The sequence below is a fragment of the Anolis carolinensis genome, chromosome 3, assembly GCF_035594765.1.
Source record: "Anolis carolinensis isolate JA03-04 chromosome 3, rAnoCar3.1.pri, whole genome shotgun sequence".
NCBI classification, from domain to species: domain Eukaryota; kingdom Metazoa; phylum Chordata; class Lepidosauria; order Squamata; family Dactyloidae; genus Anolis; species Anolis carolinensis.
The window spans coordinates 265634780-265658210 of record NC_085843.1 but is presented as its reverse complement, the minus strand read 5'-3'; the positions used below and the strand labels follow the sequence as shown (position 1 = coordinate 265658210).

Sequence of the window (23431 nt, the reverse complement as noted above, 5' to 3'; positions counted from 1 at the left end):
TTAATGGAGATTGGATTCTGCAATTTTCTATATGCAACTTCCCATTTACCACATTTGACCTTTTTGTTGTCTACAATGCAGTTTAACCATCTGTATGTAGAATAGTCTGAGGGTAACACAACCCAGATGTTCAAGAAGTCATTGTTACACTGATGGAGGAAACATTTGATAAATTGGTATTATTTTTGTTACAGGCATGATGGAATTTAGCCTCTTTGGAATGTCATATGTAAGTCTGAGTCACCCTTCTCCCCCTGCCCCAATAATTCTTGTTGTTTGATGACTGAAATGATAGGAATCATTAATATTGGTTTTTTTTTCAGACTGGTGCAGATATCTGTGGCTTCAACTATGATAGCAATTACCAAATGTGTGCCCGATGGACACAACTGGGCGCCTTTTACCCGTATTCCAGAAACCATAATGGCATAGGATATTTGGTACATTTAACCTCATAGTTTTAATTACTTTTTTATTTTCTTTGTGTAAACATCTTGATTATCATAGCCTTATTTCTATGCACTTTTTCTTGGCACATCTCAACTCCTTTCATTTCTCACCGTATCTCTCCTGCCAGAAATACCTTCTCAACATTCATGTACTATTAATTCTTTCTCTTCTTTCAAATCCCACTTCAGAACTTTACTTTCTCGTTACGTGCTTGCTTTACAGAAATTAGATGGATCTATAAAGTCCTAATGCAACATTATTCCTGAATTTCCTTTCCCATTAACATATCCAATCCATGTCTGACCAATTTGTGTAACCAGAGTTTATGGGCAGGTTCTATGAAAAGCTGAAAGCCACCATATGTGTTCTAGATGCTTGCCCTTACTAGTTGAGTGGGTGAAGAAGGTAGCCAGTGCCTCACATGACATAATTCCAATTTTTCTCCTGAAAACAATTGTGAGGCCTTTGTTGAAAAAGCCATCTCTGAATCCCACTGTAATGGATAGTCATCAGCCAATGTCCAGCCTACCCTTTTTAGCAAACAGCATTTTCTACTCAGAAATATTATTTTATGTACAAAAAAAGCTGTTTCATGGACAGAAGAAAGTGTTTTTTATAGAAAACACACACATGTGAATTGTATGCAGTATACATCCCAAATTGTGAAGGCTTTTCTTACAAAGAACTTCAGTGAAAAATTGTATCCCTAGAGTGAAGAGTTTGACTTACCATGAAAGAAAAAAGTGGTAAAGGATTTCTCTCCATCCCAGAGGCTTCAACATCACTTTTCCGTTATTATAAGTGAAATGGCGTAGTGGTGGTGTTTCTAATCTGGAAGGGAATGGTCTACTGAGAATGGCATGGTATCATAGTGCAGCATTGTTCCTAGGGCCAATGACTGGCATGGCACAGGGGATGTGTGACCCTACTGGTACTTCCAATTGTCATTTGCCAAGAACAGATGGCCCCATGAAATGAGGGGATATATTTAATTCAGCTCTATCAAAATACTTTTTGTGTGACTACTATAACTTGTGACTAACACTGTTTTCAAGTTCCAACAATTATATTGACTTTTCATTTTCTTTGAAAGAGGCAAGATCCTGCAGCCTTTGATGAAAAATTTCAAGAAATATCCAGAAATGTGCTCAATACCAGATATACTTTGCTTCCCTATCTTTACACACTGATGTATGAAGCGCATGCCCATGGTAACACAGTTGTGCGGCCTTTACTACATGAGTAAGTATTAAATATTCCAGCTGGTTCATTTGATAGGAAAATTTACTAGGTAGCATTTTATCATCTCAAAAAACATTTTGCATGATTTTAGTTTTTAAAGTCACGAAGAAGATTACATATGCATTTACTTGATACCATATTTACATGAAGCAGCTGGAGGTAATGTGGCAAACCTTATGAATAGCAATGCAATTATCTTTTCCCCTCAACTTCTGTCCTTTCAGTTGGTCATAAAAAATAGAGAATGGACTTAGTATATACCTGATTTAAGTGCTGGTCTTAGAAGCTCTCCTTGTTATGTATTGTTATGTTGACATTTATTTATGACAACTTAATGAATGAGAAACCACTAACAAATCTTGTTCTTAAAAGCCCTGCTCAGGTTTAGCTTGGGTCCATTAATTGCTTTTTAAAGTTAATTAATCTATAATATTCCTTTCTCATTCTGCATTATCATCATTTTTACAAGAAACATTTTTACAAGAAGCAGTTCATGGGATCTATAGATTTATCCTCCAGATGACTTGATGTTCTTGTCAGCTTTCGTAATTGCCCATCTTTCAAATTCATACATAGAAATCAGAAATGATATGTTATGGCTAATTCTAATATTGATATCCCATGATATCTTTACACTTGAGGCTCTAGTCTATATTTCTAAGTCTAAGTGTTCTAGTTTCTTCCCTACAGTTTCCATTTTGATTGATGACTGACCCAAGGAATAATAATAACATTGATATATACCGTATCAACTTTAAAGTTATGAACATTTTCTATGGTTGTTTTTCTTGTTTTTTTTAGTATTCAGATGTAATGCTTCTTTTGCACTTTCATCATCATAGAATTATACAGTCACATAGAATTACAGAATAGGCCCTATGTGCAATCAGGTCCAACCCTCTGTTCAATTCAGGTTTTCTATTTAAAGCATTCCCAGTGTGCAGCTTCCAGCCCCTTTTTGAGAAAACCTCACCATATCTCTTGTGAATTGGTTACACTGCCGAACTGCTGTCACTGTCAGTTCTTTCTAATCTTCAGTTTTTTAAACTTTTCTCAGAGGTTATCCGCAATCTGCTGTATTTTTGTAAAATGTGATAATATAGTTTCATAAATATATCCAGTTTTACACCTCCTTCTTCATAGTCTTATCTTACTTCCCTTGTGATTCTGCTTATACATTAAATAGATGGTGTTTTAAAATGTACCACAGACTGACAATTGAATTGGGGAATAGCTAATACTGTGGCATACTTCACAAGTAGCAAACAGTACATTCAAAATACAAATAAGTAATGGAAGACAGGTGCTTTAGGATGGAGAAACATTGATTTTAAAATCAAGAAATCAGCAAGACTGAGAAGGTTTGGAATTAAGCAATATAGGAAATTTCTAAAAGAAGGGAAAATGAGTGAAAGAAAGAGCTTCAAAATGCTTTGCTGATGCACACAAAGGCATACACCAGAGAAAAAGGAGGAGGTTTAAGAAGCTGAAGAATTCAGGAGAACTGTGATCCAAAAATAGATTCTAAAAATAAGAAAAGCTAGTTCTCCTTGCTCCTATTAGTATTTCTTGTGAAAAGTAAAGAGGTGTTGGCATTGTTTAAAAGCTTGTACTTTTCAAATGCGGCTTGTCTTCTTCCAAAAGAGCCACAGAGTTCAGGAGCTCATTCTCCACTCTGCCTCTTGTTGTACAGAGTGTGGCAGAAGGCATCTCACTGCCAAAGACTTATTTGCAATTCATATTAATTGTGCTGTGCATCTCTGGACTTTTTTAATATACTGTAGTACATCAGAGTACATATTATTTAATTAAACAATTAAATACAGAAATTTCTCTTTCTAGTAGCAGGTTGAGTGACTTCTAGCCTGAAGAATGTCATCTTTCAGTACTATCTTTTGTTTCTTTTTATATCATGCCATCATAGAGTTTCCAAAGTAATGGGCAGTCAGAACAAGCATACAGTGTTTTCTTCCATGTAGTACTCAGAAGGCTTAGATAATGTGCCATTGTCATTATCTATGAGATTCTTCACCAGTGTCATCTCCTACAATAGCATCTTTTCAAGAGTTTCTCTGTCATTCTCATCACTAAAACTATCTGCACTCTTTTGTGGAAATAGTCATTATTACTAACTGAAGAGAATGGATTCATCTTAGTCTAGTAGGTTCAGTGTGAGAATGCAGCCTTGCTTGACCCTACTGGGAAATTAGGCCCTTTCTGTGGCATTCTGAAAGTATTATCCTAAACCTCCAAGACATTCTCAAGCCATTTCATCATATTCAGTTGCATATCTAAGAGAGATCATCATTCTTTAGAGACGTTTCAAGTGTGGGTGAAACTATTGAAAACCCAATGGTGGCTCTGTTAAAGGTATTTTTTAAGGAAAGCATTTTGAGAGTTTATTTAACTAAATATGATTAACATATATGAAGGTAAAAAAGGCATTCACCTAGTTTGCTTTCAATAATAGGGCATCCATGTGTAGCTTTTGGTCCTTTCCCATATAATTTGGATGTAATAGTAGCATTCTGCAACAGAATAAAAATCACAAAAAGTTGATTTCTTCTAAGTCACGCAGGGCTCAATGTACGCATCCCAATCTGCAGTGGGAAGAAGAGGATGAGGGGCAGTTTTCCATGTCATATGCTTAAGCCTATTCATTAAGCATATTCAGTGATCCAAAAGATAAAGGTAGATTAAGGACACAAGAACAAAAATCAGTTTTCTGGCTTTAGCTCACTTCCTTTGTAATTATGCAAGGTACAGTAATCCATGGCAATATTTTTCCAGTGACATTTTCACACTAGATAATAATTTGCTTGGTTTATTTTCAGATTTGTAGATGATAAAGTCACATGGGAGATATATGAACAGTTTCTCTGGGGACCTGCATTGCTTATTAGCCCTGCACTGCATCCAGTAAGTACCGATATATAAAATGAATAAATACAAATATGCTTTAAAAAATTAACAAACCTTAGAATGCTTTTATCTAACATTAACATATGTATTAAAATTTTCAGAATGTTACAGAAGTGAATGCTTATTTTCCCGATGCCCGCTGGTATAATTATTACACTGTAAGTGATTTTTTTCTATTTGTTTTTCACTATGGATCTTGGCCTTCTTTGTAAAAAATACCCTGCCAAATATGAGAAATGTAATTCAGATATATTGGTGAATGTGTAGGAACTTTAGATGTCATTGTATCTCATGATAATTTACACACTGTTGAAAAGATTCTGCTTGCCCAAGTTGGTGTATTAATTTCAGGATGATCCTTCCACTTAATGCAGCCTTCTGTGGTATATTGGTTATATATTCCAGAGAGTTTTTCGATTCTTAGGACTTTATCACACTACCCTGTTGTCTCATTACACTCATGTTCTTTAAGCAAACACTTTCACACTTCACCACAATTGCACAATACTTCTTTAATGTGAATTCCTTTGACCAGTCTTTCATATAGCCTCACTTTCTACCAGTGTATGCTCTACCCAATGACCTGTGTTTTTCTCTAATTTTCTTTCCCCTGTTTTGCTACAATTCAATTGCAGCATTCCCACAAGAACTTTCTTTGCTTCACAACATTGTGACCACAGTAGGTCACACATTATCACACAAGGAAAAGTGATGTAAGAACAACAGTAATTGATTAATTAATAGGTTTTCCCCCATCAATGAACTATGAAGTCACTGAGATTTTCCAAGTTTGAGCCTCAAATGATTTTCAGTACTTGAAGGAAAAAAATGGTAACATTACAAGCCAATTTTAATATCTTCTGGCATATTGTTGATTACGTGTGAGAGAGTGTGTGCTGGTACTTCAGAAAGCCTATTATTATTATTATATTATGACACAGCAAACAAGATAGATATGCTAGATATTATTATTATTATTATTATTATTATTATTATTATTATTATTATTATTTCCCACCTTTATCTCTTTATTGAGACATAAAGCAGCTCAAAGGAGATTATACAATAATGATTCAGATGCAATTTGATTATGGGAGAAACATATTGACTTGTGGTAAACTCCATCCAAGGGCACTTCTATCATCCTGCAATTGTGCTTTGCCATCCTTGTGTGATTTTCCTTAGTAGCAGTGTTGTGGGGGAATAGAAAGAAGCTTAAGCGAACTCAGGTTTTTTGACTTGGATAAGTAGAAGTATTTTCTGATATGGTAAAGTCACCACTGACTACAGCTGTATTACCTGATTCATCACCACTGGAAATCTTTAATAGTGATGAATCCCACAAGGTCAACATAAAAAGTCTTGTTACAATTTTCAGAGGACCCACAGAGACACAAATGTGCACACACTATTATTATGGTGTAATGTAATGTGATATAGGTGTGAATTGGCAAGAGGAGAAAAGCTATGGGCAAAAGAGCTGTAACATGGCATAGAACTTCAGCCAGTTCCTAAATGAAAATTATCAGTGAACAACAGAATCATACAATTTATTTAACATATTGCATTTATTTATTTCATTCTTCTTTCTAGAAAAGACCCAGAATGGGTTAAAATTAGTGACTGGCAAATTCACTAATTAATTCAACATTGGCTCAAAGGTTATGGAGCACACTCACATAGCCACACAAAATCAACAACATGCCAGAACATATCAAAATTGGCTCCCCCTCCCCCAAGTTCTGAACATAATTTGAGGCTACTTCCGTACATAACTATACACTTGTTAAATGCACCCTGTGACTGTTGTTTCTCTAAAATCTAAAGCAGATTGATACAAATGGAACACATAGTCGTAGCCAGGCCTGTAGCGAGGGGGCGGTTTTAGGGGTTCAACCCCCCCCCCCTGAAATTTTTCAGGTTATAAAAAAAAACCTGGTTTACTCATGAATATTAACTGGTTAAGCAAATCCCCATGCTAAGTCTATGAGACACAAAACATTAAGAGTCCCTCCAGGCACTATCTCAAGCAGATATTGACAGGTTTGTAGCGGGGAGGGGTGTGTGCTAGGGGTTAACCCCCCCCCCCCCCCAAATTTTCAAAACCCCTCCCGAATTTTTTTTCTGGCTACGGCCCTGGTCGTAGCTAACATTAGTTCTATTTAGTTTGATTAATTTACTCTATAACTATGTCTATAACTATATATTTATCATATCTTAGAAAATCTGGTCTAGAAAACACTGACCTATTTAAAAACTAAGCAGTAGTAGTTGAGGAACAAAAAGGGTCCTTTTTGTGATTTGTTCATTTAAATCATTCTCTAAGTTACTAAATTTTAAAGTCCTATTAATCCTTATGGGAATCAAATGAATCTGACTTTCACATGAGGCCAGCAACAATTTGTCTGTGGAAAAGAGAAAGACACCAAAGTGAGCAGCTGAGAAGAGAATCCAATTATTTTCCCCTAAATTGTATCCATTGTAGTTTGCTGTAATCATCACAGGATGAGGGATTTTAATATTAATTTTGCTTGAATTTAACTATGAAGAACATATACTTTCATGTTTGAAAACAAAACTGTGCACTTTTGATTTTCATCATTAGAATGAAGTTGAGGGAATAAGAAAAGAATTCCAGAACTTAGCCACTCCCCTTGAGCACATCAACCTTCATCTCAGAGGAGGCAACATCATCCCATGGCAACTCCCTGCTTTGAATACCCAGGCCAGGTACAGCCAGATTTGCTGGAATATTTGTGCAATGGCTAGAGTGATGGAGGGTAAATTAAAATGAAGATGACATAGATATTTATTAGTGGTTTATAAATCCATTCTGTTTTATTCTGTTTTCATTTTGAATTTTGGGTGCCCCTGGTTCTGTTTTTGGGAAGAATCTGGGAAATTAGGAGGGGGCCATTGGGATTCATTATTCAAAACCCTGAGTTCAGTTTTCATTTTGGGAAGAAAGCGGAACAAAAACAGAACAGAACTCTGTCCCATTTTGCACACCTCTAATATCTGCTGGGGCTAGGAACATGGTGGCTGCATGACAATGAAAAAAAATCCTCCACTAATTAAATACATTGCTATTTTTATCTATTGGAAATTGACCATAGAGTTCCACCTAGAGGTTCCAAGAGAGATAATTTTAATCAATTGCTCACTTATCAATGAAATAATGAGACCAGACAACCATATAAAAAAACTAGGTCAACTTTATTAATTGTTACCTATTTAAATTTTATTCATGAACTGCAATAACTCAAAGTGGGGATAAACGTGATGCTGGATAAACTGAGGCAGTAGGCTCTCCCAGACCAACACCTCAGCTAACTTGTGAGAGATATCTGAGTCCCCGGAGTGCAATTCCACCTAAGTTGTTCCCAGAGCGACTGCTCAGAAAAGCTGCCTTGAATATTCCAACCCCAAGCTACAAGGCCACAGTGGAATCAGAATTCCCCGGCAGCTACAAAGCTATTTCCATTTGCCCCCAATTTGTTTGCCCAAACACACAGCTGGGGGTTTCTGTTCTTGGCCTTCACCCCAACAGGGTGCCATAGATGCACATCAAGTTAAAAAGTGAGTCCCAGCTTCCCACAGGACAACCTATTCAAAGCTTCACCCTGAACCAATTGCCCAGAACCTCAAGGCTAAATGGGGGGGGGGGCAGGGGGTAGGGGGAGATTCCTACCCATCCCTGAAGTCACCTGTAAGTACATCATTATAGATTGGGAAGGGTGGGTCAACGTTTCAGCTATGAGCCGGCAACAACAGGGGTGACCACACCTTAAATAGCATGCTCCACCCCAAATTTAAAGAGGCCTCCTTACATTGATGGCTAAGTTTCAGTAGATTTCAATACATGTATTTCTGGTCTCATTTATCACAGAACATTGGCTGTTAAATATTCCCATTTTCTTTTTAGCCGAAAAAATATGATGGGTCTTACAGTAGCTTTGGATGATAATGGGGCTGCACAGGGACTTCTATATTGGGATGATGGAACAACAATTGGTAAGTGTAATAAATGTAATCCTGAAAAATTCTATTGGGGTTTTGCATATGTAATATCAATACTTAAAATGCTATTGTGATACAAATAAAGTCCCATCCCCCAAACCCGAGGACTGCATTTTGTCAAAAATGATCAATTAGGGTATGTCTTTCTGCAATCTCAGCCATGGGTTGGCAAAACCAGAATGAAAATTGAATGGCATTCCTGTGGTTTCCTGCATAGATCCATATACCGCACACTACCCCCGTGTGATTTAATATACACAACAATATACAGTATAGAAAATTATTAGACCATTTTAATACCAAATGTGCATAATAATGATAAAGAGACCATATTCAAAAAAATATGTTCTTATTTTCTTTTTACAGATGCATATGAGAAAGGTCTTTATCTTCTGCATACCTTTAATGCCAGTCAGGTATGTATAATGTATCTTAAGCAGCTTAAAGAACTTGAACCAGATGTCACCAAAATTACTTCACATGCAATGCACTAAGGTTGTTGTAAATTCCAGTTGTTTTACAGAAACCATCATGATGTGGGTTTTGTCTATGGTATTGTACTAGTGCTCTATTCATTGCTGTTTCCCCAGCAGGGCAGTTCTCTGTCTTTTGAAATAAATTGCACATATAAGGGGATTGGAACGAAACGGTGATTGAAGCAAGCGGTTGTAACATAGTAACTGATAATATTATGGGAATTTTTTTTCAGAATGTGTTGAACATTGGTATTGCTCACCAAAGATATTTTGATCCAAACAATTTGAAATTCGGTGAAATTAAAATCCTTGGAGTAGTATCCACTATCACTCCTGTTGTTATAGTGCTTCAGAATGGTGCAGAAATTCCATCCAGTCACAGCGCAACCTATAATGTTTCATCTCAGGTAAGAAAATAGCAATATTATAATTGTGAATGCCATCTATCTTAACATGGTTTCTGGTTTGCTGCATTGTCCAATTAAGTGTTATTGGGACATTCACAAAGAAAGTATGAATATTGCTCTCCTTTCTATTGTTTCTAAACATGCTATTTCTTGTTTAGTAGCCTAAAATCATCATGATCACCAATACCTTTATTTTCCATTATTTATTCTAATCTAATTGGTTTCTATCACCACATCACGTTCCTAAGAATCACAAACCTAACTCTGTAATACATGAAATTTTTGATGAGATACAAATACATCAATTTCTCAAATACAATCATAATTTGGTGTTCTCAACCACTTAGAAATAAAAAATCAGGAATTAAAACAGTTCTTGGAAACTTCCTGCAGCTTGTGTGAACTCTTTTTAAATACTTGGCAAAATGTGGGGCAGTTCTACACTGAGCAGTTATCCTGAGGCCAGTCTGGAATGGCAAACACTGAATTGTCTCTAGGGTTGGTTTACATCACCTCCAGTCCTGGTTGCTGTGGAGGTTGGATGGATTTCTGATTGTTAAGCAGCACTGAACCCACCTTAGCATTCATTCCCATTCTCCTCGTGGCAGCAACCAGTGGGCACAACATGTATCATGTTAGTTACTCATCACCTGGAATCATGTTGACCAGGGAGAAAGTGAAGTGGGAGATCGGAGAGGAGGGATCACACCTTTCTTTTCGCCACCCTTCTCCAATTGCCTTATTAATCAGGCGAGCATCACTCCAGGTGCCACTGGGTGCTGTCCTGTGTCCTCAGGCCATCCAAACAGCCCAACAATACATGGGCTTAAATCTCAGTTTCCTCTAGTTTCTGGAGAAGAATTCAGGTCAACCTGTGGTTAAAGGTTTATGGCCATGTTAAGCAGCTTTGGCCCATGTTGTACAGCAAGGAAATCTTACTTAGGATGTCTGAACAACAAGGTACAATCTAAATGCATCACATGCAAGTAGTTATTTTCAAGTTTGTTTTCCAATAAAAGAGATCTGCCAATTCTATAATAGTTTTTAGCTCTCAAGGGGCATCCTTCATAATAAAGAACACATGGCAATCCAAATCTTAATTTGTATAACATCTTTAACCAAATTAGCATATGATTTATGGTATGCATTAATATGAAAGTAAGTAGTTTTATTATTAATATTATTTTCAAAGGTCTTACACATTACAGGCTTGCAACTTGCAGTTGGGCAAGAATATACACTGAGCTGGGAACCAGAGAAGTTTCAAGATACAGACAAATTTAACTGTCATCCATACCCAGAACCAACACAAAGCACTTGTGAAGCTCGTGGCTGCATCTGGGAGGTGAGCAAAAGGGAAATGGTGAAAAGGCCTATATAGTTATCACAGACAGTAAGGGAGTGATTCCTCCCAGTTTCAGGCAGATCAAAACATGACAGGAATGTTACCTGTAAAGAAAGAAATTTCTCAGAATAAGCAAGCACAATTGACTACTCAATCTTGGCATTCCTTGCTTTGAGAGCCCCAAAAACCAATGGAATTCTTGGCCGAATCAATATCCAGATCAAAGCAAGTAGTCTTACACTATTGCTTTGGTTACATCAAACCAGAGAATGAGAAAAGGCTGTGGAAAATAAAGAGGACTTTAGAAATTCAGATTCTATTGCTGAATATTGCTATTTCAACAGATTAAGTTTACAATAATATAAAGGCATAGACCTAAATTTGCAACTGACTAAATGTATTTAAATCATAAAGATATAATTTTGTCTTTTCTGATTATTTTTCAGGTTGTTTCTACTCCTGGAGTGCCACACTGTTTTTATCCCAGTAATTATGGGTATTCTGTCAGTAACATTCAAACCACTGCTGTGGGCTTGACAGCTGACCTCCACAGGAACACTGAGTTTCCTAACCCATATGGTTCTAGGTCACCAGCAGTGGACCTGCTTCGTTTGGAAGTGACATATCATTACAACGACATGCTGCAGTTTAAGGTAAATTGTAGCCTCTGAAGATACTTTTTCCTCTTAGGATCTGATGTCTGAAAGCCAGAGAATATTATGGTGACATTGTCCACACAACGTATGTAAAGTTTGAAAAAAATCACAATGTGCCATCATTTGTTTGTACTGACACAGAAAAGTATAAAAGTTTGGCCTCAGGGACCAGATGTTAAATTTTGATTATATTTATGATCAGCAAAGGGCAGACATACATCCTGGCATTCACATTGGGACAGTCATTTTTAACAGAAATTGAACTATGGATGTTGGCATAAATTGCATTTTTTCCATATAAGAAATTAACATTACCACTTTAGTCTTCTTTCTGAGAAAATAATTAGAAAGGCTATTGAGAGTTCAAGATTTATTCTGTGCTATATAATCATGTGAGTGTGTGTTTTTTGTTGCAGTTTATTCTTTTAGAAACATAATTTTCTATACAGAAAGCAGATTATTTGATGTAGAGATGTCTTTTTTCTCAAACAATGGTATTTTCTGTGCACAACTGTACACAGAAAATGCTGTGGTCCACTTCCGCAGGAGTATTTCTTCATTCAGTCCGGAACTGTGAATATTGTTGCCGATCTAGAGTTCTCCTCTATATTGTTTCACAGTGTTGCAGAGATTGTATCAATTCTTTCAAATTGTATCATTGATGTCAAATATTCCCCAATATTCTTTCTAACTTTTACTGAAACCCCTTATTATATCAGAAGAATAACATAGGTATACACCACAGTTTACCACCACTGAAGACTAATGTTGTCTTGTCCCCAGATCTATGATCCCAACAATAAAAGATATGAAGTTCCAGTCCCCCTCTTCACCCCAAACAACCCTGAAAGTACAGATGCTAATCGGCTCTATCAAGTAGAAATCGTCAACAATCCATTTGGCATACAGATCAAAAGGAAAAGTACAGGCAGTGTTATGTAAGTGACATCTTTATGTTTTAATTGATCAAATTTAACGTGCATCAACTGGAAAACACAATGTGATCCTGCCTATGAAAAAAAATGTATCAACAGGATAAAAATGGGATATGTCAAGTTCTAATGTCTTACGTATGTGGTATTGTGTGTGCTATCCAATAATAATAAATCTTTTCTCATAGCTGGAATTCCCAGGTCCCAGGCTTCACCTTCAGTGACATGTTCATTCAGATTGCTACACTCCTGCCATCACAGTATGTATACGGATTTGGAGAAACTGAACACACTCGATTCCGGAGAGATATGAATTGGGAGACTTGGGGAATGTTCACCAAAGATCAACCTCCTGGAGTAAGCAGAGTGCTTTCCTTTCCTTTCATCATTCAGTTACTTTCTTGATTTGTGTATTCGAGCTTGGAAATTTGAGTGAACATTTTTAAGGAGCTAAAAATTCTTAGAACATTTTGCAATGCGCCAGGTGTATTTTAAAAGAAAACTGTAAGCTTAGGAATACAGAATGCCTTTATTTACCCTATTAAGACAATATATGGTGATAATGCTAACAATGTTCCAGAGTTCGCTGTCAGAATAAGGTCTCTTGAATCAGTCTATAGCTTGAGTATTAGACCATTCTAGGAGTAACAATGACAATAATAATGTGTCTTAGAAACTGCAAGCAATGGCTGTAAAGATTCAAAAGGAGATGTGCTCACAATAATTTGACTTCTGCTATTTCAAACATGTTATAAGAGCCAAAGTAGGCACTGTCAATGCAATTCCTGTAGGAACTCCATTATTTTGAGCACTCTTTTCAATGGAACAGTTTGGTTATTTATTTATTTATTTATTTGCGACATTTATATACCGCCCTTCTCACCCCGAAGGGGACTCAGGGCGGTTTACAAGTATATATACATACAATATATTATATTATACAACTATATTGCAATATTATTAGTAATATTGCATGTAATATAAATATACAATTATAATAGTGAATTATAATTATTATTACATTGTATTACAACATAATATTATTATTAATATTAATATTATATATATTCATGTGTGTGCGTGTGCGTGCATGTGCATACACATACACACACACACACACACACACACACACACACACACACACACATATATATATATATATATATATATATATATATATATACACATATACAGAAACACACACACACAAAGCATGTTACTGGTAGGAGGGGCCTTCAGCTGGAGCAAGGAGACAAGATGGAGACTGTCTTTGCTGGCTCCCTCTCTGCTCTGGCATCAGAGCGTCCGTTGGAGATGGTGGGAGGGGTTCATTCAAAGCACATGCTGCCACGAGGCACTCAAACATTTGTATGCTATCCTATTCAAAGGGAAAAATTAGAAAAGAGCTATAAATGTTTTATTTTAGTAATATATTTGGATAAAATTTGAAATTGCATAGTCCCTCCAGAGTGTATGAAGTCTAGAAAACTGCAGAAAACAAAATGTTAGTCACCTTTAAATGTTGTGGTGTTATATTTAAATATTTGCCATGTAAATAATATTCACAGAATATTTTATTCCTGAGGGATGTATTAATGTTTTACATATCTAGTAAATATATATACCTTTACTTTAAAAAATCTTGATAGTACTAGATGAAATTTAGAAATTGCACAATCATCTTCTTGTCTAATCTAATAACAACCTGTACAGTTTGAGTTATATTTTAAAATATTGTGTTCATTAATTTGCCAGTTGACAAGAAGCTTTATTTATCTGAGTTCTTGTAACCTTTATTTATCTGATATTGTTGTATTTGTGTGTGTTTTTAAAATAGTACAAACTGAATTCGTATGGTTTCCAACCCTTCTACATGGGAATGGAAAATGATGGAAGTGCTCATGGAGTTCTTTTGCTGAACAGTAATGCTATGGGTAAAAGAATGGCATCTATATCTATTCCAAACACAATTTCATTTATTGATAATACAATTCAAGCATACTAACCCTGTTTTCTGGATTTTTCAGATGTCACCTTCCAACCAACACCTGCCCTCACGTATCGCACAATTGGAGGAATTCTGGACTTTTATATGGTTTTAGGGCCAAATCCAGAAGAAGTTGTTCAAGAATACACCAGAGTAAGTCAGATAAAGTATTTCATTTACATACCATGATCCAGCCAAGAAGACTGTGGTCTGTGCCCTGTCTTCCATGGATGTTATCAATATAAACACATGCATGTGCCTATCTGCATATTATCAACTGCATCCATATTTTGCTGTATTAGTAACACTCTATTTCTTGTATCCTTGACATTCCCTTTTCTGATGTTTTTCAAAACATTGCATTGTAGCTTATAGGAAGACCAGTCATGCCACCTTATTGGGCCTTGGGATTCCAGCTTTGCCGCTATGGATACAAAAATACTTCTGAAGTCCGTGATCTGTATAATGCAATGAGAGCTGCTAAAATACCATATGTAAGTTTCTTGCAAAATAAAAAAAAATCTGTTTTTTTTTTACTATGGTCTATAAACCTGTAAGTAAAAAAGAAATATTTAAAAGCACAGCCAGACTGGAATTTGTTATAATCCCATTCTTTTTATTCAGATGGGATTTAAAAATGATTTACAATAAGAAATATGATAACAACAATAAGAAATGATAATACTGATAATAGCATTTTATTATTTATTGCTTTCTGGAACAAAATGCTAATAGTTTACATATCAAAACGGTGTATAAATAAACAGGGTCTTTATATAAAATGATGATACATCAAATAACCATCTTCTTCTTCTGGACTGTACACATTTACCTGGGAAGAAGCAGCCAATGAGGAGGCACCTGAATGACTGTTGCAGGTTTCCCTTTGGTTCACCTGAAAGTATACATTTAGATGTGCTCAGTCTTCAAGGAATTGTGGTTTCAGATGAAATTATTTCTGACTGTTAATATACAGTATAGTCTCACTTATCCAAGCCTCGCTTATCCAAGTTTCTGGATTATCCAAGCCATTTTTGTTGCCAATGTTTTCAATATATCGTGATATTTTGGTGCTAAATTTGTAAATACAGTAATGACAACATAACATTACTGCATATTGAACTGCTTTTTCTGTCCAATTTGTTGTAAAACATGATGTTTTGGTGCTTAATTTGTAAAATCATAACTTAATTTGATGTTTAATAGGCTTTTCCTTAGTGCCTCCTTATTAGCCAAGATATTTGCTTATCCAAGCTTCTGCCGGCCCATTTAGCTTGGATAAGTGAGACTGTACTGTATGTCTCTGTACTTTTGTTAGAATTATTCCTTCTTTTTATCACATATTTGGATGCTATGGCACAGGACAAGATCCAGTCTTGGGGAAAGTTTGTGCTTTTAAGCCTATATTTCATGTGAAGTAATGCCCGAGCCTTTGAGAAAACTATGGTGTCTGGCTTTACTCGGGGCTTTTCTGAATACCCTTAACAGGTCCCTTAACATAGAGGCACTTTAGGCAGGATGAAAGTTAACCAAAGTAAGTTTACTGGAAAGAAGAAGAGCAAAGGGCTAACTCCAACCCGGACTATTGAAAGATAACTAAAAACAATACATTACGAATGAAGAATTTGTTGAATGCAGTCATCTTTCTGCGATTCTGGAAGTCTCTGAGGCAAAGGACTTCATCTCCTCTTTGTGAAACTTAGGCTGGCCACAAGCTTCTGGTGTCACTGGGACTGGTGGTGTATGCAGTTTGTACTGTACTGTACGTGCTAAGAATGCCTGTTTGAATTGTTGGGGCCTAAAAATTCCAGACAATATCCAGACCTCCAACTCTGTAGCTCTAATGTGGAAAGAAAAAGAAAGCCTAGCAAGAAGGCTGTATGAGGCAAATGGACTGAATCAACTGAGACTGTCCTCTAGGCGGGTTTAAAAGCTCCACGCCAAAACTAATACAAATGGAGGAATCTACACTATAGAGGAACCTAAACAGAGGGAACTGAAGCAAAGGAGAAAAAAGGCAGAGCCAAGACTTCACATTTCCCATAGACAGCCCCTTCCCCTTTAATGGATCTTCAGGGCTAGAGACATTCTAGGGGCAGGGAAACCTTCCTCATCTTCAGATGGCAGATAATGGCTTTTTAGTTTCCTTCTCATTTGATGTCCTCTTGTTTTGGTTAGCACATCATGTCCCCTGAGCTATGTATCTGTGCTTCATCTGTAGAGCTGTAACTCATTTAAATTGTGGTCATTGGCCTAGCCTAATGGTTTTAGTTTCCATTAGCCTTGTTCCAGCTTCTTTTCACTAGCCATGCCATATTCTTTTATTAATTTATATCTCACATTTCCCCTTGTAGTGGGACTCAAGGCATCTTACAAATTTCATGTTATGATGGCAGTAGGAAGGTTCTAGAAAGAATATAAGTAACTGCGGATTTGAACAGTAAAAATTGCATGTAAACATATCTGTGTAGAATAGGTTGAATCGGAAGAAATAGTTCAGCATATACAAGCTGTGTTTCAATAATGGAAAGGCCATTTATACTTCACTCTTTAATTTTGTACATGGCAAAGAAATGGAATCCATGCTTGTTCTTGAATTTGGACAAACAAAACTGCAAGTATAATAGAATTTGCATTACAGGATGTAAATCTAATATGATGTTTACATTCTATTTTGTGGAACAGTTTGAATTATTATTTACCTGTTTGGAGCCAATTCAGTGTTACTTGAATACAGGGCTATAGAATTAAATTAGAAAACTAAATTGAAAGTGAAATTTTCTTATCTCCTAAAGCCCTTTGTTCATGAGTGTTATATTGATCCTAGCAAAACGGCACTCATGAATAAATGGTTATGAGAGATAAGGCTTTTTCCTGATATACAGTGATAACAAAGAAAGAAACTGATGTGCTTTACACAGTAATATTTTTCAATAAAATTGTTGCATCCCATAAATGTAATTATCTAATATTTAAAATTGATAATGCCTAATTGCAATGTGCTATGCCTATAATTAACTATCTATCTGGGACTATAACATTGTTGGTTTCTCAGTAGCTCAAACCTTTTTCCAATCAACAACATCAGAAATGACAACTTCTTTTTTTAAAGTTACTATTGGTTGAATATTTAAACTACTGATACTTGTGATTGCTCAATCTAATGTTGCCTATATGACTGGCATGTTTTGGATTCTGCATTGGTATCTGTGATATTTAAGGCTATTATCTATCATAACAAAGTATATGTAAGTTAAATTTATAACAGTAAATATGCAGAAATGCTGACTTATTCAAATAGATGGGGATGGGCAAATCACATTCTACTTTGTATATAGCTGAGTAAATTATTGACCAGGAATTTCAGATTTGAATTTGAGGGAAAATAGTGTTGTTGTGGTCATTGCAAACTAGTAACATTTTAAAGTCCTGCTTCTGTCTCAGTACAGAACTGAGTTTTGTTTCAAATTACTGTATATATGTATGTGGCTTCACTGCTTCACTTTTTTTATTTTAACACAGGATGTACAATATACAGACATTGATTACATGGAAAGGAAGCTAGACTTTACTCTTGGCAAAAACTTCAGTGATCTACCTGATTTTGTCAATGAAATAAAAGCAGATGGTTCAAGATTCATCATCATCCTGGTTAGTGGATCCTTCTCTCCTTAGTTTTCATCATAATACATCATAGTATGATGCATTTTGCAGTCTTAGTATTAGCGGGCTTGCTTTTCTTATCCCTGTGTATTGGTATCTCCTTGTGATGTGCATGTACATAAGTACACACACACACACAGGTGGCTGTACTTTTTAGTCTGAGCAAAGATTTGTGTAGCTCAACAAGTTGTCTGAAACCTTATCTCCCATAATCTCATACTGAGACCTATTTTTTATCCTGGGAATATAAATGGGGGGGGGGGGGCTGAAATGAGAAGCCACAAAATTATCCTTTCTGGCCAAATAATTAAGGTGATCATTTTATTGTGCATATATATCACTAATAAAAATGCTATTTCATAAAGTACATTTGTTTACATTACATTTTGTGTTTGCATTTTGTTTCTAAAAAGTATGGATGAATGGATGAATGAAAAAAAAGACACATCTACTGATTTACTGGAAAGGTAAAAGTGTTTTGTTTTCATTATAGGATCCAGCAATTTCAGGCAATGAAACTTCATCATATGAGACATTTACCAAAGGTTTGCAGAACAAAGTCTTCATTACATGGCCTAATAGCACAGACATCGCTTGGGCTAAGGTACTATTGCAAATTGTCATCATGTTCAATGTGACTTCCAAAATACTAATTGTTTGTTGTATGAACAAAGATGACTAGAATGATGAGAGATGTGCAGAAGCAGATTTTCTACATTTAGTTGTCATTCTGCCTTGATTTAGCTTTAAGAATCTAAAAAAGTAGACTATTTCTGCTATTCTGCAGGTCACATTTTCTTTTCTCTTTTCCACTAGGTGTGGCCAGATTATCCTAATGTAACATATCCTGAAGACTCAAGTTTGGAAGAACAACTTGCGGTACATACATTTTGGGATCTATCACATTGATTACCTTTAGCATTTTTTAAGAAGCATGTATGGACCAAAGATACAGCATAAAACAGCATAACTTAACAAGCAGTAACACCCCATCTACATTCTAGTAGATGTCATCCATCAAAGTAACAAAGACATCCCTCTCCATAACCAAGCCTGAAACCAGGCTGAAATAGATCAAAAAATCTATATAATCAAGGATCACTTGGAGATAGGAAGTGAACCTACACTCTAGACCAGTGGTTCCCAACCTTTTTTTGACCAGGACCAACTTTGCCCAGGGCCTACTTGAATAGGAACCACTTAAACCAAGGACCACTTAAAGCAGGGACCACTCTCCAACCTAAGTACCAAAAGGGTTACAAATCAGTTTTTGGTCAACTTTAGATTTGGTTTGGGTGCTGTTCAGAAAATTGCATTGGATAAACCAAATCAACTCTAGTTTCTGAAACAGAACATATGCCATCCAGGTTTGCGGACCGGATTTTTGTTCTCACAGCCTACTGCTGGGCCGCGGCCCACAGGTTGAGAACCACTGCTCTAGACCCTTAGCCTGTTTTATAGGATATGATAAATGATTATGAGAAGAGTCCCTCTTAAGTACTCGTTTGCAGGTTCCTGATTTCCACACATTTCTTTGAATAATAAAAAATTATTTCAACAAAAATAGTCTTAACAATATATTAGATGCATAATTAAAATATGCATTGCATCTTATTTTGTAAAGCACACTAGAAGCTGTGCAAAAGTGTGAAACTATTTATTTATTTATTTATTTAAATCTATTTTGCTTTCTCTGTCACAATCAGTGCTGTCGAGCTGATGTCGCTTTCCCTGATTATTTCCGCCCTTCCACCGCACAGTGGTGGCAAGAAGAAATAGAAAACTACCATGCCAGTGTTCTACAATTTGATGGCCTATGGACTGTAAGTGTCATGCAATATACATTTCACACAAGTAGGAAAACATCTTTTTGCACACAGACTCACAAACCTCATCAGGTGCACTTTAAACTAGATCCACTGGGGGAGGGGAACAACAGCCTGGCGAACACTATATTACCCACGACCACAGGGAACCGCCAAAAGGCTAAATGGAGGGCTGCACAAACACAGCAAGGACCAAGTACAGAGAGCACAATAATCCCAAATAAACAGTTCGAGGGGAGGTCACAGGGGCTTACATGTCTTTACACTAATGCTCAGAGCATGGGAAATAAGCAAGACGAACTCCAACTCCTAGCACAGCACCACACATACGATGTCATAGGCATCACTGAAACCTGGTGGGATGACTCCCATCACTGGAATTTAACCATTGAGGGCTATAACCTCTTTCACAGAAATAGAACAAAGGGGAGAGGAGGGGGGGTAGCTTTATATGTCAAAAACAGTTACGTTGCAGAAGAAATGCAAGACTAATCCGGGAAACCAGCTTGAAAGCATCTGGATAAGAATCAAGGGAACCGGGACTCAAAAAGATCTTGTCGTGGGTGTCTACTACAGACCTCCGAGTCAGGATGAAGGACTTGATTAAGCCTTCTGTCAACAGCTGACCAAACAGGCACAAAAAAGAGATATAGTAGTCATGGGCGATTTCAATTATCCCGATATCTGCTGGAAAACAAACTCAGCCAAGAGTACAAAGTCCAACAAATTCCTCACTTGCCTTGCAGATAATTTTATGGTCCAGAAGGTAGAAGAGGCAACAAGGGGATAAGCAACTCTTGATCTAATCTTGTGATGACCCATGGGCCTTGTAGTCCTGCTCAGGACATTGTAATTCCTGATGAAGATGAAAACTTGGGTTTTTTACCTTCCCAGTCTGAACTGGATTCTTCTCAGCCAGATCTTTCCCAGGCAGATCTGGGAACCTTGCACCTGCAAGAAAGTTGTCTCCCAGAAGTATGTCAAACAAGCCCAGAGTCTACTTCTCCCGTGTTCTTGCGCCGGGAGTTTTGTAAACAACAGAGAAGTTTGGAATCAGCTTCGCGCAGGAGTGCGAGGATTGCAGCTAAGAATGTGGCCAATTAAGACTGCTTCTCGTGAGAATCTTTGGGGAGTCTCACATCTGGTCTCAGAGTTTAGCTTTCGGTTCTGATTCCCAGAGAACTGCTTCGGCGGGAAAGTTAGACTCTATTTAGGTGTTTTACCCGCGTAGTAACTTCGCGGAGTCAATTCGTCAGCCTACGGAGCGAGTTGTGTCTGGACAGCGCGCTCCGATTCAAGCCTCGCTCCTGCTCAAGCCTTGCCTTGCTATCCAGCCTTCGCCTTGCTACCCAGCCTTGTTTATCCACGGACTTTGCCTTGTTTCCCAGGATCAATCCTTGCCTTGTTCCACGGATTTTATCAAGTTATTCCACGGACCTTGTTCTTGTTCTTAGTTACCTTGTTCCACGTTCAAGCCTTGTTTCAAGTATCAAGTTATTTCCTAGCCTCGCTCAAGTTTCATGGACTAAAGGACCTTGTCATCTCCCCTCACTTTGCTTGGCAAAGTGAGTGTTTCGGTTATTGGATTACAACTTTGGACCTTAATATTTCTTATTGGACATTGTTTTTTGGACTAATTCTGACCTTTCCTGAAAGGTCTACTCCTGAACTATTTTCTACACTTGTTTTTATTAACTTTATATATTCCTTCATTAAAGATATTAGATAGATTCTGGCCTCTGTGTATGGTTATTGGTGCTCTGCAGCCTGGGTCGTGACAGTTTGACTCCGCCACCCTAAGCACCAATTAACCTCGGCCAGAATGTCTACCGGAGTCGTACCTGGGCCGAGCGGCCAGCCGATTACCTACACCATCGACAAGGAAGAGGTGGACCGAATCCGTGATAAGCTCAATGCACAGGATGGAGAAATAAGGGGTTTGAAGGAACGCGGAGTTCGTCTTCCGGCCATGGCGTTGCCAACCAAGTTTACTGGAGAAGCTTCTAAGGTTCATGTCTTCCGTCGCCAATGTCAAGCTTATCTGGAGGCCCGTGCTGCCGAGTTTCCCCAAGAAGACATCAAAGTGGCATGGGTTTACAGTCTTCTAGACGGGCCAGCGGCCAGCTGGGCGACGGCACTGTACGACCAAGCCTCTCCACACCTAAGATCAGCGCAACGCTTCTTGGACCACCTCAAGGAGACTTGGGGAATCGAGGACAATTTGGAGGCAGCCGGTCACAAACTCCGTCGCCTTTTCCAAGGAGACAGACCTATGTCTCAGTATATAGCCGAGTTCCGAGTGCTGGCCCACAACACCGGCTGGAACGATGTAGCCCTCAGGGGACAATTCCGGGAGGGTCTCAACATTGAAATGCTGGAAGAAATCTCCAAGGTGGATCCTCCCCAGACCCTCGAGGCACTCATTGATCAATGTTTACGGGCTGAAGTCATGATTGCCAACAGGAAACAGTGGGTTCGAGGCCAGGGCGGTAGAGCCGGGGCAAAACCCCCCGCTCCCGCCAGCGTTCAGCCACGTCCGGTCTGGAGACCCCCACCACCAACCCCATACCCCAGAGGAGGCGAGGAGGTGCCGATGCAGTTGGGCAATGTGCGTCCCAGACTAGATGCCGCCGAGAAGGCCCGTCGGCAACGCTTAAACCTCTGCTGGTACTGCGGGAACGGGGGCCACTTCGCCAGAGAGTGCCCAGCCAAAGGGAAGCCTGCCGCCCGTCTTGCGGCGGCGTCCTCCACGGAGACGAAGACGTCTGAGCCGACTGGCACACAGCCGGCGGGGGAAGCCAACGACCGGGTGTAGAGAGGCTCGCCAACCCGGTCAAAAAATCCATCCAAGAGCCGCCAACCGGGGTCCTGTTCCTTCTCGTGGTCACATTATGGTCAGCAAAAAGGGGACCCGTCATGATCCACGCCATGATAGACTCTGGAGCTACCAACAATTTCATCGATAGAGAGTATGCCGACTCTCTGGGATTACAATATCATGATTTCAAGAATGCCCGTGTGGTGCAAGCCATAGACGGCCGCCCCCTCAAGACGGGCCCCGTAAGTCAGTGGTCGGAACCCACCAGAATGTGGATAAGGGAACATATGGAAGAGATTTCCTTCTTTGTTACCGAGGTCCCCCATTTCCCTGTGATTTTGGGAATTCCATGGCTGACTCTCCACGACCCTAACATCTCCTGGTCCAACAGAGAACTGCAGTTTGCTTCACCGTACTGCCAAAACCATTGCCTCGTAGCCAAGGTATGCCACGCCACAGACACCGAGCCCATCATCACCTTGCCAAAGAAGTACTCCGAGTATTGGGATGTATTCAATGAGAAAGAAGCCGAAAAATTACCCCCCCCATAGACCTTATGACTGTGCCATTGACTTGGTGGAGGGGGCCCCGATCCCGCGAGGGCATCTCTACTCCCTGACTGAACCAGAGCAAGAAGCTCTCAGGGAATTCCTAGAGACAAACCTTCGCAAGGGATTCATCAGACCC

The 23431-nt window shown here is 38.2% G+C and overlaps 1 protein-coding gene across 1 annotated transcript in view; it reads left to right on the top strand.

Moving 5' to 3' along the window:
* si (sucrase-isomaltase) overlaps positions 1–23431 on the top strand; it is a 166008-nt gene that overhangs the window by 98951 nt on the left and 43626 nt on the right. The window contains exons 39-58 of the mRNA XM_062976725.1: positions 195–229; positions 324–440; positions 1544–1692; positions 4527–4611; positions 4716–4772; positions 7220–7344; positions 8540–8628; positions 9001–9050; positions 9344–9517; positions 10710–10862; positions 11309–11515; positions 12302–12456; positions 12639–12807; positions 14288–14384; positions 14478–14590; positions 14806–14931; positions 17960–18088; positions 18594–18704; positions 18917–18979; positions 19807–19923. Of these exons, the coding sequence (XP_062832795.1) occupies positions 195–229; positions 324–440; positions 1544–1692; positions 4527–4611; positions 4716–4772; positions 7220–7344; positions 8540–8628; positions 9001–9050; positions 9344–9517; positions 10710–10862; positions 11309–11515; positions 12302–12456; positions 12639–12807; positions 14288–14384; positions 14478–14590; positions 14806–14931; positions 17960–18088; positions 18594–18704; positions 18917–18979; positions 19807–19923 (2321 nt within the window). The remainder of the gene's footprint in view (positions 1–194; positions 230–323; positions 441–1543; positions 1693–4526; positions 4612–4715; positions 4773–7219; positions 7345–8539; positions 8629–9000; positions 9051–9343; positions 9518–10709; positions 10863–11308; positions 11516–12301; positions 12457–12638; positions 12808–14287; positions 14385–14477; positions 14591–14805; positions 14932–17959; positions 18089–18593; positions 18705–18916; positions 18980–19806; positions 19924–23431) is intronic.